The 16,773-nt window shown below is 47.6% G+C and overlaps 2 protein-coding genes and 1 long non-coding RNA gene across 9 annotated transcripts in view; 1 reads left to right on the forward strand and 2 right to left on the reverse strand.

Annotated features, from left to right (window-relative positions):
• Positions 1-800, reverse strand: part of TARM1 (T cell-interacting, activating receptor on myeloid cells 1) — a 33,836-nt gene extending 33,036 nt beyond the window's left edge. For all 7 annotated transcript variants that reach the window (XM_039244111.1, XM_039244110.1, XM_039244108.1 and 4 more), the window contains exon 1: positions 377-800. In XM_039244111.1, the coding sequence (XP_039100042.1) occupies positions 377-410 (34 nt within the window). In that variant the 5' untranslated portion in view covers positions 411-800. The remainder of the gene's footprint in view (positions 1-376) is intronic.
• A 91-nt stretch (positions 801-891) lies between these two features.
• LOC120239745 lies at positions 892-14,523 on the forward strand. Its single transcript, XR_005530497.1, has 2 exons — positions 892-971; positions 14,136-14,523. It is a non-coding gene; the product is annotated as an uncharacterized LOC120239745 (long non-coding RNA).
• A 638-nt stretch (positions 14,524-15,161) lies between these two features.
• OSCAR (osteoclast associated Ig-like receptor) overlaps positions 15,162-16,773 on the reverse strand; it is an 8,626-nt gene continuing 7,014 nt past the window's right edge. The window contains exons 4-5 of the mRNA XM_039244081.1: positions 16,654-16,773; positions 15,162-16,098 (exon numbers count right to left, since the gene is read on the reverse strand). Coding sequence (XP_039100012.1) covers positions 15,962-16,098; positions 16,654-16,773 — 257 coding nt within the window. The 3' untranslated portion in view covers positions 15,162-15,961. The remainder of the gene's footprint in view (positions 16,099-16,653) is intronic.

Raw genomic sequence — 16,773 nt, forward strand, 5'->3', positions numbered from 1 at the left:
GTTTGAGCCCTGCACTGCGCTCTGTGCTGACAGCTTGGATTCTGTGTCCCCCCCCCCACACACACACACTTTCTCTCTCTCTCTCTCTCTCAAAAATAAACATTTTTTTAAATGATAAAATAGAATTGAGTATAAAAATAATAATATAAAAATCCGGGACATGTAACAGATATAGGGAAAAATATCTTTGGGAAGTTCAGGGATGACTGAGTTTGGGGAAACAGGAAAATGCGTGTAAAGCATCCTTCTAACTAACGTGTATTCAGGATGTGGAAGGTTCTAGTCTGTGCTTATTCACCCCCACCTACTACCAGCCCCGAAGTTCCCACCAGCTCCAGCTGCTGCCACAGCCCAGCCCCACTCCCACAGCACTTACCAGTGCAAAGCAGGGTCAGGAGTTGGGGCATCATGGCCTCTTCCAAGCCTCTTCCAAGCCTCTTCCCAGGATCTTCCTTCAGTTGTGCTGTTGGTGTTGATCCAGAACGTTCTCTTGACTCCAGGACAAGCAGGAACTGCTTTGCTCCCAGTTTTTCAGTCCTCTGCTCTACATATGCACACTTTGTGCCTTTTGGTTTCTATCAGGAAATGACTATTGCAACACACTCTCAAGCCACTTCTCACAGGCTTGATGCACAACATCGCAGTCAGTCACCCACTTCTAAGGCACACTCAGGAATATGCAAAGCATGGGAGAAATTGCTAACCTTTGTCCCCTTCTGCAAAGTGATGGGATATAGCTGGGCCCTCAGCAATCCAGAACAAGACTTAACATTTTTCTTTGTCGGGGAAACCGTCCATCCTTCTGGTCATAGGATGTAAGTGGAAGTGATGTAAGCAGAACTTCTGAGTAATTTCCCAGGGACCCAAGGGCAGGGTTAGAGCCAGAGCTGAGGGCAACAGGTGAGAAGTCACAGGCCTCAGGGATGGGTGAGGATCTGGGAGAACAAGACAATAGGCCCTATAGAGAGAAGGTAAGAGAAAAGAACCCTCAGTGGCAGGCAGCTTGGCAGACAAGGAATTGAAGAAGAGAAAGTTCTGTGGTGGGTTTGAAAGTCGTTTGCTGTGGAGACATGATATGAACTACTTCTTCAGTGAAATCTCTTGTGAAATCTTCTAGTCATTAGATCTTTGGTGGGAAGGGGCTCTTAAGAAGAACTCGGGGCGGGGGGGGCGCTCTGGGTGGCTCAGTCGGTTAAGCGTCCAACTTCGGCTCAGGTCATGATCTCATGGTTCGTGGGTTCGAGCCCCATGTCGGGCCCTGTGCTGATGGCTCAGAGCCTGGAACCTGCTTCAGATTCTGTGCCTCCCTCTCTTTCTCCCCCTCCCCTGCTCATGATCTGTCTCTCTCTGTCTGTCAAAAATAAATAATTTTTTTAAAAAAGAAAGAAAAATCAGCAAGGCAATGAATTACCAAGGAGAGAAACCAATTATAATTACAGGCATTTCCTTGAAGGTAATTTTCAAAAGATGTGGCAGTGATTTTTAAAACCTGGAGATTCTTAAAAGACCCTTTAGTTCAAATAACACTCGGTGTGTAGATTTATTTCGACAGAGTAGAGAACAATTTAGCAAAAGTCATGAATGAATATTTGTATAATTCTCCTAGTTGCATCAGAAAACAAGATTGATACTCTTGGCAAAGCTTTCAACTCAACACTTTATGGGGTGTATGGGTGGCTTAGTTGGTTAGGTGGTTGACTTCAGCTCAGGTCATGATCTCACGGTTCGTGGGTTCAAGCCCCGCGTCGGGCTCTGTACTGACAGCTCAGAGCCTGGAGCCTGTTTCAGATTCTGTATCTCCCTCTCTCTCTGATCCTCCCCTGCTCACGCTGTCTCTCTTTCAGAAATAAATATAGCATAAAAAATTTTTAACTCAGAGAGAGGGAGTCACAGACTGAAACAGGCTCCAGGCTCTGAGTGGCAGTCAGCACAGAGCCCGACGCGGGGCTCGAACCCACGAACCGCGAGATCATGACCTAAGCGAAAGTCGGACGCTTAACTGACTAAGCCACCCAGGCGCCCCAATCAGATTTCTTAAATAATTTTTATGACTTAGAAAGGGTTTTTTCCTGGGCCGCCTGGGTGGTTCAGTTGGTTAAGTGTCTGACTTCAGCTCAGGTCATGATCTCACAGTTTATGAGTTCGAGCCACACGTCGGACTCTGTGCTGACCGCTCAGAGCCTGGAGCCTGCTTCCAATGCTGTGTCTTCCTCTCTCTCTCTGCCCCTCCGACCCTCATGCTCTGTCTCTCTCTCAATAATAAATAAACATTAAAAATTAAAAAAAAATCTTTCTCCTTCGTTGAGGGGAGGTTCCATTACAGAGGTATGATTGATTAAATGATTGGCCTTTGGTGATTAACTCAATCTCCAGCCCCTTCCCTCCTCCCGAGAGTCAGGGGTGGTGCTGAAGGTTCTAAGCTTCTAGTCACATGGTCTTTCTGACAACCGGCCCCCATCCTGAAGCTACATAGAGCCCTCCTTAGAACAAAAGATGTTTGTCGCTTAGGAAATTCTGAAGGTTTTAGGACTCTGTGCCAGGAACCAGAAACAAAGTCCATATATCTTTCTACAACAAAGCCACATCTTGACTGCAGCCAAGTGTTTTTGTGTTTGGGCACAAAGCCCACACCTTATGGGAACCTGAGAAGCAACAGGAAGCTCTCTGGCGAAACTCCCTGGGGGGGAGGGGAATAAGGTGAGTGGGAGATGCCCTCACAAGCCTCTCATCTTGTGTTCGAGGGGGGCCATAAGGCATTGTGCTCAGATTCGGATTAGTTGCAGCTCAAGCCTCTGGCTCTGTGGACACGTGGAGTGTTTCCTGGACGCCACAGCGGGGCCCCCACCCCTTACTCCAGTGTGAACTTTCCATGGTTCTTTAAAAATAAGCAACAGATACAAGATCTCCAGAAGCATGCTCTTATTGGCTGAATGTCTGCATCTTCCCAGAATTCTTACGTTGAAACTTCTCATCCCCAGCTTGCTGGTATTAGGAGATGGGCTGGTAGCAGGAGTCTCGCACAGAGTCGTGACGCCGAGGCTTTCCTCTCCAAGAAGCCACTTTACTCCAGCCGGCGTCACTCAGTTGGGTTCGCACCAAAGAACTGAGCCCCGAACACCACGTGGCGCGATTTTTTTAAAATATATTTTTTACTTTTTTGTCTCCCATATATGGTAACACACAAACATGCAGTCTGATTAACATGGTCTCATGTTACAAGGTCAGGAGGGATGTCATCACATAGGCGGATAGCAAAGTTGCCTTGAGATGTTCTTTTTTGTTTGTTTCCTTAAGGAGGGGACTCTACCACATTCCTCCTTTGATGCTTGGACCCCTCTATTTAGGGTCAAAGAGTTGGTTTAGAGATTTATATTTTTTATCTTCATTACATGAGTGGATGTCTCTTCTTCTTCTTCTTTTTTTTTTTTTTTTTTAGTTTTTGGCCTCAATGAGATTGGAGGCAGACCGTCCAACCAGGGAAGCTAAGCAGGGTAAGATTAAGTATCCTCCTAAAATTAGGAGAATAATTCCTATGAGGCTTTTGAATCCCCCAAGAGTTGAAAACCATCCTCCAAATAACTCTCTGGGGTTCCAGCCAGTCCAGGTCTGGACTGGGACGTGAGCAGCCTTTCTCATTGGCTCTGTGATCTCCTCTAGGACCTTTTCCTCATCCTCTATCTTTAGGCAGCAGTTGCGCAGGTTAACATTTCCACAGACACCTCTCTCAGAAGCAAGCACGCGATCTAAGGCCAAGCAGTGGGGACAGATGGCATCGCACATTTTGGTTTGCTGCTTGGCTGGTAAGTTAAGAGCTCTGGCAATTTCATTGGTTATAATTTTTACAACTGCTAGCAGTGGAATTATGTGGTTTAGCGTGCAAATGGGAGTAGCTGTAGCCCCCATACCCATCCTCTGCCCAGGTGGCAGGACCATAATCTTGGATTATACGCTCAGGAGGCCATCTATTATCTTTGTAATTATTAATTGTAAGGCACACTGCCTTTATTTATTTATTTATTTATTTTTGAGACTCCCTGTCCCTATACACTTGAATTCTCAAATGTTTTTCTCTGGCAAGTGGGAGCAGGAAGAAAGATGGACGGATAGTTTTCAGCACATATGACCCTGACCAGACTAAGGGAAGTATAACATAGGCTGTCATTCCACATCTCTAGTGTGGTCCACCCGGGACCTGCCATTTGATGGCCGTGTTGACATTGTCTCAGGCCTCTCGTAGACGAGAGAAGTGAGACAAGGCTGGGGATCTGGCTCGAGGTGACCTGGGGTCCCCCCACCATTGGGTTTCCTGGGCAGTTGGTATGTTAAGTTTCCAACAGGGATAGTGATGAACTTTTTCCCCATGAGGCAAGACAGTTTTCCCAAAAACGGAGCTTTTGAGAAGCCAAACCCCAACAGTAGGACTGGGGTATTTTGTTTTAATTGTGGGGATCTAATTGTGTTTAGTCTCTAATGGCCATTGTTTTCCTATGTTGGTACCAACGAAGCATCCTCTCCACAAAGGGAAGGTGAGTGTTCACAGAAACCTGTCACCACATTTCCAGCCGGCCAGGGTGTCTCAGCCAAGCCTATGGCAAAGAGCAGAGCAAGAATCACAGTAATAGTGAGAAACAAGGCATGGCAGTGCATCACAAGTAAGGAAACATTGTTTCACAGGACTGTCGATTCCTCAAGCTTCTGCCATGCGCAGATTAGTCAGCCTCTGAGTGACTAAAGCAGGGCTGCCATTTCCCGGAGCCTCTGGGGTTGCAGAGTGTTCCTTCCATGGGGTCAGCATGCACGGCGTTGATGGGTCAGGGATGCACTCCCAGTTTGGAGATGCCGGCTTCACTCTGCTGTGGTCAATCCGGGGACCCACTTCGGCTACCTTTACTGCAGTAGGGGTGGACAAAATGACAGTGAACAGGCGCCTCCAAAGGGATTTTAGGGCTTGGATATTTCATTCCTTTATCTATATTGCATCTCCTGGTTTAAAGGGGTGAGCGTCTGTGGTCAGATTAACAGGTAATCGTTCTCCGACCCAGTGGTGAAAGGTGGTTAAGGTAAAACCAAGGGCCCACATCTGTTGTTTTAGGGTTAGATTGCCTATCTCATTTAGATTCCCCCCCTTATGCCCTTGATAATGGGGGGAGGGCACCCATAAAGGATTTTATAAAGGGAGACCCCCATCTGCTTCTTTAGCCTCCCACTTGCAGCTGCAGTCTGCCTTCCTGAAGGTCCCTTATCTCTCCCTGCCTAATGTTACCCTTTCCTTATTTATTTCTCCCCTGGAACAGGGCCTGTAACTTCTGTTAGGGAGCAGGGATGGTGACCGGTCCGGCTTCTTCAAGCTGATAAGGGACGGTGTAGGGCTCCAGCAGCTAGACTCTACCCAAGGGTTAGTTGAGTGGCCCACAGTGTGGTTTCCCAGGAAGGCTGGCAGGCTGAGGCGGCATAAACATTAGCAGACACAAAGAGAAAAACACAAAGTAAAGATTATACTTACCAACAAGATGACATCTTAAGATCATGTCTACAGTTTCCAAACCCATGAAATAATCTAGGAGAGACCCTGACTGTGTAAACCACATATGTCAGGGACTCTCATTACCCAGCGAATGGAGAACCAGGAGCAGGAAGTAATCAGTGGTGGCTCTATTTTCAAGAGTTTGGCCCTAACTTAATTTAAAAAAAAAAAAAACTTTTTAAGCATCTAATGCTTGTGAGGTGTTATTTAGAGTTTTGCTGAGTAATAAGCTTTATTTTGATGTGTAAAACTTTTTCAGGAGCCAGAAGTTCTGCTAGAGAAAGAGTCAAGGCAGCCATTTACCATTATTAATATGTAATTTTTAGCTAAGCCGAACCCGAGTATTATTTTATAAAGCAGAATTTTTATTACTTTGTGTGCCTTTTTTGTCTTGTAGGGGAAGGCCCCTACCCAATTAGTAAAAGTATTAACCCATACAAACAGATGTTGGCTTTTTTTTTTTTTTTTTTTTTTTTTTTACCTTGGCAACTGAGTGAGACCTAGTTGTTAGTCTTTTCTTGGATAGTTAGTCTCCGGTTCCTTGATTGTCTGGGAGAGCAAGTCTGTGCTCGAGAGGATTGTTTTTAAGCCATTCTTGCAGAACTCTCCTTGACCTTTTTTTTTTTTTTTCAGTAAACATCATTTGAGCCATTGGATAAGTTTTGTCCCTCCCTAAATGAAAGGCCTGATGCTGTGTTTTAATAATCTTTTAGCTCTGTGAGCTTGGTAATAGTAACTGCCCTGCTCTGTTTTAACCATTCCAAGGGCTGGAGACAGTGTTTAGGAGTTAGACCCCAGTTTATTTATTTGTTTGTTTATTTGGGGGGAGGGGACAGTAGGTAGGATTGAGTCTCCTTTAATAATTGACATAGCAGCAAACTATCTTCCTGAACCCTGGTATCTATAGCCTTCAATACCCAGTAATTTTCAAAAACTCACATAATTGTTTATCTGTTCTGAGTTGGTAGCACCATAGTCTCTTATTTAGTTATAATGTGCCTTTCTAGCAAGGGAGCAAGGCTGTCTGGCATTATCAGGAAACAATGAGGAAAAATTAGGTTTCCCCACATACATCCCAGGAGCCGAAAGAAAAATTTAGTTAGAAGTTTTCCAGAGGTGCCTCTAATTGTCATGTTGCATTTGGATAGTTGGCCTGGAGTGGAAAGGAGGACAGAAAAGGGAGCTCTGGTGTTAAGAAGGAAATCAACCAGTTCTTCTATACTTAGAGTTACCAAGGTTCTGGGTTTCTGATAGACGGTTTAGGGGAGCCGCCGTGAAGAGCCCCCAGGCCTCGGTTAGTCCCTTCCAGGGACATGGGTTATCTGAGCCTCACAGATAGAGGTCTGAGGGCATTCAGATCTCCAGTGATTGTTTCCATATCAGGGGCATGGCTTATGGGGTTTTCATTTTGGTTGTCCCCTTGAGGACATTCTCATTTAGTGCTCTGGACAGCCATATAAATGGCACTTGGTGCCAGGACCTCGGGAAGTTGGTCTGACATAGTACGTAAGGCCACAGCTAAGGCCTTAGATATTTATTTATTTATTGCAAATAGTTTATTGTCAAGTTGGTTTCCACATAACACCCAGTGCTCATCCCCACACGTGCCCTCCTCCATGCCCATCTCCCCCCCCCATCCATCAGTCCTCAGTTTGTTCTCAGCATTCAAGAGTCTCTCATGGTTTGCCTCCCTCCCTCTCCCCCACTATTTCCCCCCTTCTTCTCCCCCATGGTCCTCCAGTAAGTTCCTCCTAATCCTCCTGTACGTGCAAACATATAGTATTTGTCCTTCTCTGCCTGACTTATTTCGCTCAGCATAACACCCTCAAGGTCCATCCATGTTGCTACACATGAGATAGCCATACATTTGATGAGAGCCTCCCTCAACCTCTCCAGGAAGGCCATCAGGCTCTCATTTTGCGTTTGTAAAATACTAGCTAATTTAGCATAATTTAAGGGCTAAATCTTAGATTGCCTTCATTTTTTCCTAAAACATCTGTGTCATTAAGAGTCTGATTTAACAAAAGCATGATATCTTTCCAGATCAACACACAAAAACAGATGTAATATTCTGAAAAGCCTTTATATATTTATCCAATTAGAAAATTAACCTAAATCTCCTTTTATCTGTCTTAAACCTTGTAATATAAAGTTCTTTGCTGTTGTTTTGTTTTGTTTTGACCCCTCTGTTTTCTGCCTATAGAATCTTGGGGGAAGGACTGTAACCAAGCAAGATTTTCTCGGTTATCTTAGGATGCACTGATTTTATTTTGGCCCAACAGCAACTTACGTATTGATCATTGGCCATTGAAGGAGGGGGTTAAAAGGCCAAAGTCAAGGTCTTTTCCCTTGTCTTTTTCAACAATGCCCACACAAATATGTTTCAGCCACGTGGGTATCCATTTTTTGCATACAGTGGGCTAAGCTTAGTAAAATGGCTCCCATGTAGCTTAGTAAAAGCCCTTTATATATCATCCATCCCTCATATGGCAGAGGCTTCCATTCCTCTAGGAAACAAGAACAGCACAAATGTGGAGGATTTGGAGGCTGGTACCAAGGGTATTGCCATCATTTTCCCAGCCTTTGGATCAAAAGAGGAGGAATTTTAGTATATGTGCTGCCGAAGCGAGCACAAAAGAGGAGGAATTTTAATCTTAACCCTGTGTACTTTTAGAATCCATTTATTTTTTTTGTAATGTTTTATTTGTTTCTAGGAGAGAGAGAGAGAGAGAGACAGCGTGAGCAGGGGAGGGTCAGAGAGAGAGGGAGTCACGGACTGAAACAGGCTCCAGGCTCAGAGCTGGCAGTCAGCACAGAGCCCGACGCGGGGCTCGAACCCAAGAACCGCGAGATCATGACCTAAGCGAAAGTCAGACGCTTAACTCACCCAGGCGCCCCTAGAATCCATTTATTTTAACCTTAGTCCATCTTGACCATATACAAAATTTCTTTTTAAAGATTATCCTTCACAAACCTTCTACAACTTTTCCTTTGCATCTAGATCTTGTCCCAAGCCACTTTTCTCCAAATAACCAGTCTCATTTAGAACAAAATCATCATCTTCTACCTGTAACAAAAATATATTTCCATTCCTTATATCTTTCTTACATACCTCCTACTTTCTTACATACAGAGGTGCTTTCCTTATTTCCAACAGTCTTAAATACACTTAGTAGAATTTTAGCTACTAGAAACTTCAGTCTCCAGTGAAAACTAAGTAATAATCAATTATGAACTCTGTGTTATATCAGAATCTTTAGATGGCAAACGTATGAATCCATTAAGCACAATCATGTTTTTCAACAGTTCCAAATATCCTTAGCTTTTTTGCAACAAATCAAAAGCACAAACCTACATCTACTAATTAGTGCTTTAGCTTCTTATCTCGTTAGATAGCCAGTGAGTTCAATCTCAATTTATCATGCAAGCAAAACTTTAATGTTTTAGGTTACCAAGGACTTTGAAAGCTATCTTAACAATTACCCATGAAAACTACGAGACAGACAAAACTAACCGTCACTTTAAGTCATCCTTTTGTTAACATATTGGAACAGAGATAACGTGAGATTATTTGACCTTCAGCAAATCTAGGTAGAATACAGATTTGTTTCTGTTTTGGTTTTTTTTTTTTAATATTGATAAACATTGTCTATCTCAAACCAACAAACTTAAATTAGCTTAAACACTGAATACATTTTACTTGAGTCCATGTAAGACACTTTGTTCCCCATGGTTAATTTTTACCTGGAAAGTTGGTGGGGAAATCCAACTTCGATGGTCTTCGCTCCTCAACATCTAGGGTGGAAGGAAGAGCTAATGGTGCCTGAGGCCTTGAGGAGTCAGTTATGCAGGCTGCTCCCACCGCCCCCAGGTGGTGCAGAAAAGGAGTGGGGGAAGGGAGGGCAAAAGAGGGGTGCCACCAGAAGGCAGAGAAAGAGAATTCCCAGTTTTAAGTCTTGTCAGCTCAGGCAGAGGAGCAGACTCCAGGTTTCTTTTGTTTTGTTTTGTTCTCTACCAGTGGAATTAGGCAGTCCGCGTCAGTCCAGAGAAGACAGGGAATTTCCCCGAAACAAAGGAGTTTCGGCGGCTGCTTGGGAATATTCTTTAAAGTCCATGTTCTGAGGTAGGATAACCAGAGACAGTTGGGTCTAATTATCATAGTCATTGACCCAGGAAATGAACAAGAGACACACAGTTACAGGGCGACTCCAAACTGCCGCCCAGCGCCCAAGGCCTTAGAGGTGCTGCTTCGTTCCTCTTCCCTTGTGGACTTACTAGTGCGACCCTGGGAGGTGACCAGCCTCCCTTCTGCCTGTTACAGGCAGGTCTGCCAAAACGAACCCGGGTTCTTACCAGTCTGACAGGCGCTCCCTGGGCCGGTTCCAGGGCCTCACAGGGTACTGCACGGGGGTCCTCGCCCCAGCACGTCGGGAGGGCTAGTCTCCTGTGGATCAAGGGGTCCGTTGGGGCCAGGTGAGCGGCCTCTCCCAGCGCCCTGAGGTTTGCATCCCCTGGGGAAAAGGAGGAAACACACCATCTCTGAATCCCGGATGAGCCCCCAAGCAATGGAGCAGGATTCTCGCACAGAGAGTCGTGACACTGAGGCTTTTCTTTCCAGGAAGCAACTGTATCCTAGCCAGCGTCTCTCAGTAGGGTTCGTACTCGAAGAACTAAGCCCCGAACATCACGTGGCATGGTTTTTTAAAATATATTTTTTACTTCTTTGTCTCCCACATATGGCAACATACAAACATGCAGTCTGATTAAGTGATCTCATGTTACAAGGTTGTGAGGGATGTTGTCACATAAGCGGATGGCAAGGTTGCCTTGAGATGTTCTTTTTTTTTTTTTTTTTTTTTTTAATTTTCCTTAGGGAGAGGATCCTACCACAGGGTCTGTAGGAAGTGATTAGATTTAGATGAGGTCATGAGAGTGAGCCCCCAGGGTGAGGTTAGTGTCCCTGTGGGAAGAGGCATGTGAGGGGCCCCTAGGCAGCTCAGTCGGTTGAGCATCTGACTCAGGTCATCGTCTCATGGTTCGTGAGTTCGAGCCCCACATTGGGCTCTGTGCAGACAGCTCAGAGCCTGGAGCCTGCTTCAGATTCTGTGTCTCCCTCTCTCTCTCTGCCCTCCCGCAGTCATGCTCTATCTCTGTCTCTCTCAAACATAAGTCAACTTAAAAAAGAAAAGACATTAGGGGCACCCTGATGGCTCAGTCGGTTAAGTATCCGACTTCAGCTCAGCTCATGATCTCACTGTTTGTGGGTCCGAGCTCCCCGTCGGGCTCTGTGTAGACAGCTTAGCGCCTGGAGCCTGCTGTTGTCTCCCTCACTCTCTGCCCCTCCCCGTCTTGTACTCTCCCTGTCTCTCTGTCTTTCTCTCAAAAGTAAAAATAAAAACAGTAAAAAATTGTTTAAAAACTACTTAAAAAAAGAAGAGACATGAGAAAACCTCAGATCTCTCCTTCCCTCTCTGCCTCTCCCCCTGCCACCTGACGATGCATAAGGGCACCTGCAAGCCAGGGAGAGGGCTTTCACCAGAAACGTGACGGCACTCTCATCTCGGGCCTCCCAGCCTCCAGAATTGCGAGAAATAAGTTTCTGTCGTTCAAGCCGCCCAGTTGTGGCATTTTACAAGAGCCGGAGTTGACCGAGGCAGGTGTGCAAGAAGATATGACACTGATGGGCTCCCAGGGGGAGTGCCTGGGAGCCGGGGGAGGCAGGGAGACCATAGCAGAAAAAGCCTGCAGGGAGAGCCGGGTTCATCCTTGGCACCCAGGCCACTGGAACAGCCACCGTCTCGAACATCGCTGGTCACTGTGTCTGAGAGAAGAGGGAGCTCAGAGTGGGGAGGAGGGAGTTCTTACAGTTAAATGCCCCAGCTTTGAAGTGACAGTATTCCCAACTCAGTGTCCAGGCAAAATAGACAAGGTGGGCTACCGTCCTGTGAGTGAGTTTAGGGATTTCCGTCTGCATCAAGGAACTTGGTGTGACCACAAGGAGGCAGTAGCACACAACTTTCAATCTCCCAGCCACAGTCCCTGGCTCTCTGCTGGGTTTGGGGGGCTTTGAGCAAGCTGTCCTCTCTGCTTAGAACACCCTCCCAGCCCCTCTTGGCCTAGTTAAGATCTGCCCAACTTTCAGAGCTCACCTCACTTCTTCAGCAAAGCCATCAGAGATATCTGATGATTAGATCAAATCATATTAGAGGCTTTCAAAACTCCCTCTTCATTTTGCTATAGATGGAGATGGAGAATGGTTTCCCAGTATCCAAATTTCCCTTCTTCTTTTAAGTAATGGAAAGCCCCCTCCCGTTTTTTTTCTTTTTAAAAATTTTTAAATGTTTATTTAATTTTTAAGAGAGACAGAGAGAGAGTCAGAGCACAAGCTAGGGAGGGACAGAGAGGGAGACACAGAATCTGAAGCAGGATCCAAGCCCTGAGCTCTCAGCACAGAGCCCGATGCGGGGCTTGAACTGACAAACTGTGAGATCATGACCTGAGCTGAAGTGGATGCTTAAGCGACTGAGCTACCCAGGCGCCCCACTGCTTCCCTCTTCTAAATAAGGACCCTTGTGATTGCATGGTACCCACCCAAACAATCCAGGATAACCTCCGCCACCTCATGATTCTTAATTAAACCCCGCTAAGGAAGTCCGTTTCGCCATGTACAACATTTTCCCAGGCTACAGGAATTGGGACGTCACCTGCTGTGGGGGAAGGCATCATTCTGCTCCCTGCCCAAGGACGAAAGTACGGAGCCCACTTAGATACTTAGTCTTCAGCGTGGTGAGCTCACCCAGCCACCCTGTGTATGTTTCCCAAGACCCATGCCAGGCCCTGGAGACATAGAGATGAAATGACCTGGTCCCTCTTGGGAGGATCTTGGGGTCTAGTCTGGGAGAGAGAGAGAATCAGAACACAGCACAAGGACTCAATTCGGGGGCCACAGGGCACTCCAGGGACACAGATGGAAACAGCATCTACTCTGAGGCCAGAAGGACGAGTGTGGTCGGCCAGGCGAGAGGGAACAGAGGGGAGGGGCAGCAGATCTGTCCCAGCCTCCGTGTGACACCTGGGAAGTGCCAAGCACTTGTGGGCGACACACAGAAGGAACCACTGCCTCACGGATGGTAAACTGTTTTGCAACTGTTAACTGTGATAATGTTCCCCTTCCTCTTCCTCCTTCAAAGGTGGAAGTGACAGAGGAGACCAAAGCCAGTAAAACCCAGAAGTCTTGACTCCACAGACTGGAAGGCATGGCTGTTGTCGTGGTCCTGGCCCTCAGGTGCAGCCGCGGGAGTCCAACCGCAGGAACACTCTGAAGTCCCAGACTGAACACGTGCACACGTCACGCTGTACAGGGCTGTTGGTGACGATAATGTGGGTTATGACGGTGGAATGACCCATACAGAGACATGGTCAATGGCAGAAAATGCAATTAGCACTGTCACTGCTATTCACTCAGTGATAGTCTATTAACAATATCAGCCATCAATAATATTCCATTTTCACCTGGCTCCCCTTAATGCCTGTCTCGTCCTCATATGCAAGTTTTCCGTCTCCAAGCACTTCTCACTGCTCAGTCAGTGGTGGGGTATGTAATTCTTCATTTTGGTGTTGTGAGTTCGAGTCACTCATTGGGTATAGAGATTACTTAAAAAAAAATTTATGGGGCGCCTGGGTGGCTCAGTCGGTTAAACGTCTGACTTCGGCTCTGGTCATGATCTCACAGTCTGTGGGCTCCAGCCCCGCCTCGGGCTCTGTGCTGACAGCTCAGAGCCTGGAACCTGTCTTCAGATTCTGTGACTCCGTCTCTCTCCGACCTTCCCCTGCTCATGCTGTCTTTATCTCTCTCTCAAAAATAAATACAACAAAAAATTTAAAATAAAATATTTATTTTTTAATGTTTATTTTTGAGAGAGAGAAACAGAGAGACAGAAAGACAGAGCATGAAGGGGAGAGGGGCAGAGAGAGGGAGACACAGAATCGGAAGCAGGCTCCAGGCTCTGAGCTGTCAGCACAGAGCCCGATGTGGGGCTCAAACCCACAAACTGTGAGTACATGACCTCAGGCGCTTAACCAACTGAGCCACCCAGGCACCCCAAAATCTTTAAAGAAGAATGAAATGCATAGATTGGTTGATAGATACTGAATAAGTATAACAAACAGGTGAGTGGATTAATAAATTGGTTAATCGATTAATAAAGGGAGGAATGGACAAATGGGTGCAAGAATGAATGACAGGTAAGGGCAAAAGAAAGGATAGATAATCCAATGAGAGGAAGTGGAAGGGGGGCTGGAGGAATCGAAAGAAAGAAGGATGGGAATCAGTGAAGAAGCAGAGACAAGGAATGAGGGAGATGGGTGGCTGGATAGTGAAGGAACCAGTGAGTGAGCAGGTGGAAGTGAGTTGAAGTACAAACTCCGTGGCCTCCCTGATGTGCCACTGACTTCAAATATGACTGGGGGGTGGGCGGGGGAGACTTCCTGCCAACCCTCTACTCCACCATTTTCCATCTGTATAACGAGGAGACTGGATTGGATGACTTTGCGGCCCCACCGAGGTCTGGTTCCGTCCCGTAAACCTGGCTCCCTGCTTAATTTCCCACAGCCACACGCGGTCCACAGGGAAGACTTCCGGGAGACGTTCTACGGGAGTCCCACGCTGATGCTCGGGACAAACCCAGAGAGTCCTGCCTGAAGCCAGTGTATCGCGTGCTAATTTGACTCCGAACTTCAGTTCTGCTGAATTTCAGTACCCAAATCTCAACCGCCAGGAGAACCGGGTGTCGAAATGACATCGTTTCACATTGTTTACCCATATTTTGAACTCCCCGATCTTTATACACGCACGGAGATCAATTTCTGTAACCAAAGGACACCAACAAATTTTGCTCATCTTCCTCAAATCGTGGATCCCTGTGTGTGTTAGGCACGGGCACTGTTCCACAAGCGAAAGGAGTCATGATCAGTATTTTTAATAAAATAGTAGAAGTAAATATTGCTTCATAGAATTTTGATTCCAGTTCCTAGATGTAAAACGGCTGTGTGCGCAGAGCTGTGATGTAAGCTTTGCATCCTACTCGATGTTGTCTCCCAAAAGGAGGGGGGGCTACATTAATATCGCTGATCTGAGCTTTTAAGATCTCTCTCCACATGTTGGGGACACATTATCTCATTTAATCCTCTCTAGAACTGAAATGGTAGATATTTTTTAGTTTCCCTCTCACAGACGAAAATTCAGGAGGCTCTGTGGATCGGTCAAGGCTATCCCCCTAGTGGGTGACGGAGCTGAGGCTGTCCAAAAAATGGAAGACATCCTCTTAGACTTCATAAAAGGGGGGGAAAGGGGCGGGGAAGGCGGAAGATTTAATAACAATAGAGCAGGATGTGTGATCCACCAAAATTAAGCAGAAAGCAAGAAAGGAACACGAGTGTTGAGCGGTAACAAGTGCTTAGAGGCGGAAAATGTGTGTATGAGGATGAGAAAGCCATCTGGGTTGCCAAGATTAAAACAGAAGTTCAATTAATAAATTCAGGAGAAACTGAATGCAGTCAGGGCTCCCAGAGAGGCAAGAGGGGAGGGGGAACGGCTTACGTTGTTTTTATAACCAGGAAGGCAGCAAAGAGCCAGTGGGAAGCAGGCCAGGTGCAATATATTAATGTCCAGGTCAAAGGTCTACTGTGCACACTGCTTGCTGTTGCCTTGGCAACAGACTCCTCTTAATCCTAATGACGGCTCAAGAAAACAGTCTGCACTGCTCCCAAATGAAGCTGTCATCAGAGAAGAAGTCCTACTTGATCTGATCTTGGTCTACCTTTGGGGAAGGTCTGGGGAGGGGTTTGAAAGAGGTTTGCTTGGCGACCAAGAATGATGTCATGAAGGAAATGGCAGTGAATTGCTTAAAAGGTGAGCTGGAGCTGGCACTACAGAAAAAGAGACTGTAACTTCCTTCCAGCCCTGAGCCTCGGGTAGAAACCACAGGTATCCAATAGCTAACATTTATTGAGCATTTCTATGGGTCAGTCACTTTTAAGGGCTTTGTGTGTATTTCCCACTTAATCCTATAATAATCCTATGAAGTATTATCAGTGAGCCCATTTTACAGTCAAGGCAACTGAGACTTGGCAAAGGTTGTTTTCTAATATACCAGTGAGTAAGCAGCAGCCCTGGGAATCGAACCCAGGCCTTGTGACTGGGAACACTTAACCACAGATAGAGCCTTCAACTGATCTAGGAGGCACTGGAGGAATGACCCGGAAGGGAGATTTGGGACACACAGCACGAAGCTTATTATTATCCAGAAGCTGGGGTCAGCCCAGGACCGTGGGGCTCTTGCAAGGGCCAGTCCAACCCCAGGGGCCCCTCCTCCTCCTCCCCGTGTCTGGACAGTCTTCTCACACTTCAGGGCCTCTACAAACGCAGTCCTCAGGGGCTCAGAGCCGGGCACGACACGGGATGCGAGTCCGGCTGCGCCAGTCCAAGCAGACCAGCAAGCCCAGGGAGACGAGCACCAGGCCGGCCAGCCCCAGGCGGACGAGGTTGCCCTGTGTGTAGTCCGAGGGGCCTGATCCTGCAGGCAGAGCAGGGGGGGCGGCCTTCAGCTCCGGGGCCCACAGTTTCCGCCCGCCCGCCTCCAGGGGTCTAACCTCCAGGGTGAGACCGCACACACCACTGCAGTCTCAAACTTGAAGGGTCAATGCTAGCAGGGGTCTTGAACGCCTGGGCTTGGGGAGGAGAGGATGGGGTCCAGGTGGGGGGCAGGGAGGAGCCGGGGACCCAGACTCCCAGGTTAGGGGGCAGGGAGGAGCCGGGGATCCAGACCCCAGGTGGGGAGCAGGGAGGGGCTAAGAGCCCGGAGCCCTGGCCTGAGGATCAGGGAGGAACCTGGGGTACAGACCCCCCGGGTCCGATGAGAAGAGGCTAGGGGCCCGGACCCCCAGGTGGGGGGACAGGGAGGAGCTGGGGGCCGACCCCCGGGTCCGATGAGAAGGGGCTAGGGGCCCGGACCCCCAGGTGGGGGGACAGGGAGGAGCTGGGGCCCAGACCCCCGGGTCCGACGGGAGGGGGCTGGGGGCCCGGACCCCCGCTCCGGCGGGCAGGGCGGGGCGGCGGGCGCCGCGCTCACCGGCGGCGCTGACGACGAGCGGCTCGCTGCGCCGCGACAGCACGTACGGGGAGGCGGGCGTGTGGTAGTAGCAGCTGTAGGTGCCGGGCGCGCGGGCGGCGGGCAGCGGGAAGTCGGCCC

The sequence above is a fragment of the Hyaena hyaena genome, unplaced genomic scaffold, assembly GCF_003009895.1.
Source record: "Hyaena hyaena isolate Hyena2069 unplaced genomic scaffold, ASM300989v1 scaffold_235, whole genome shotgun sequence".
Lineage (NCBI taxonomy): Eukaryota > Metazoa > Chordata > Mammalia > Carnivora > Hyaenidae > Hyaena > Hyaena hyaena.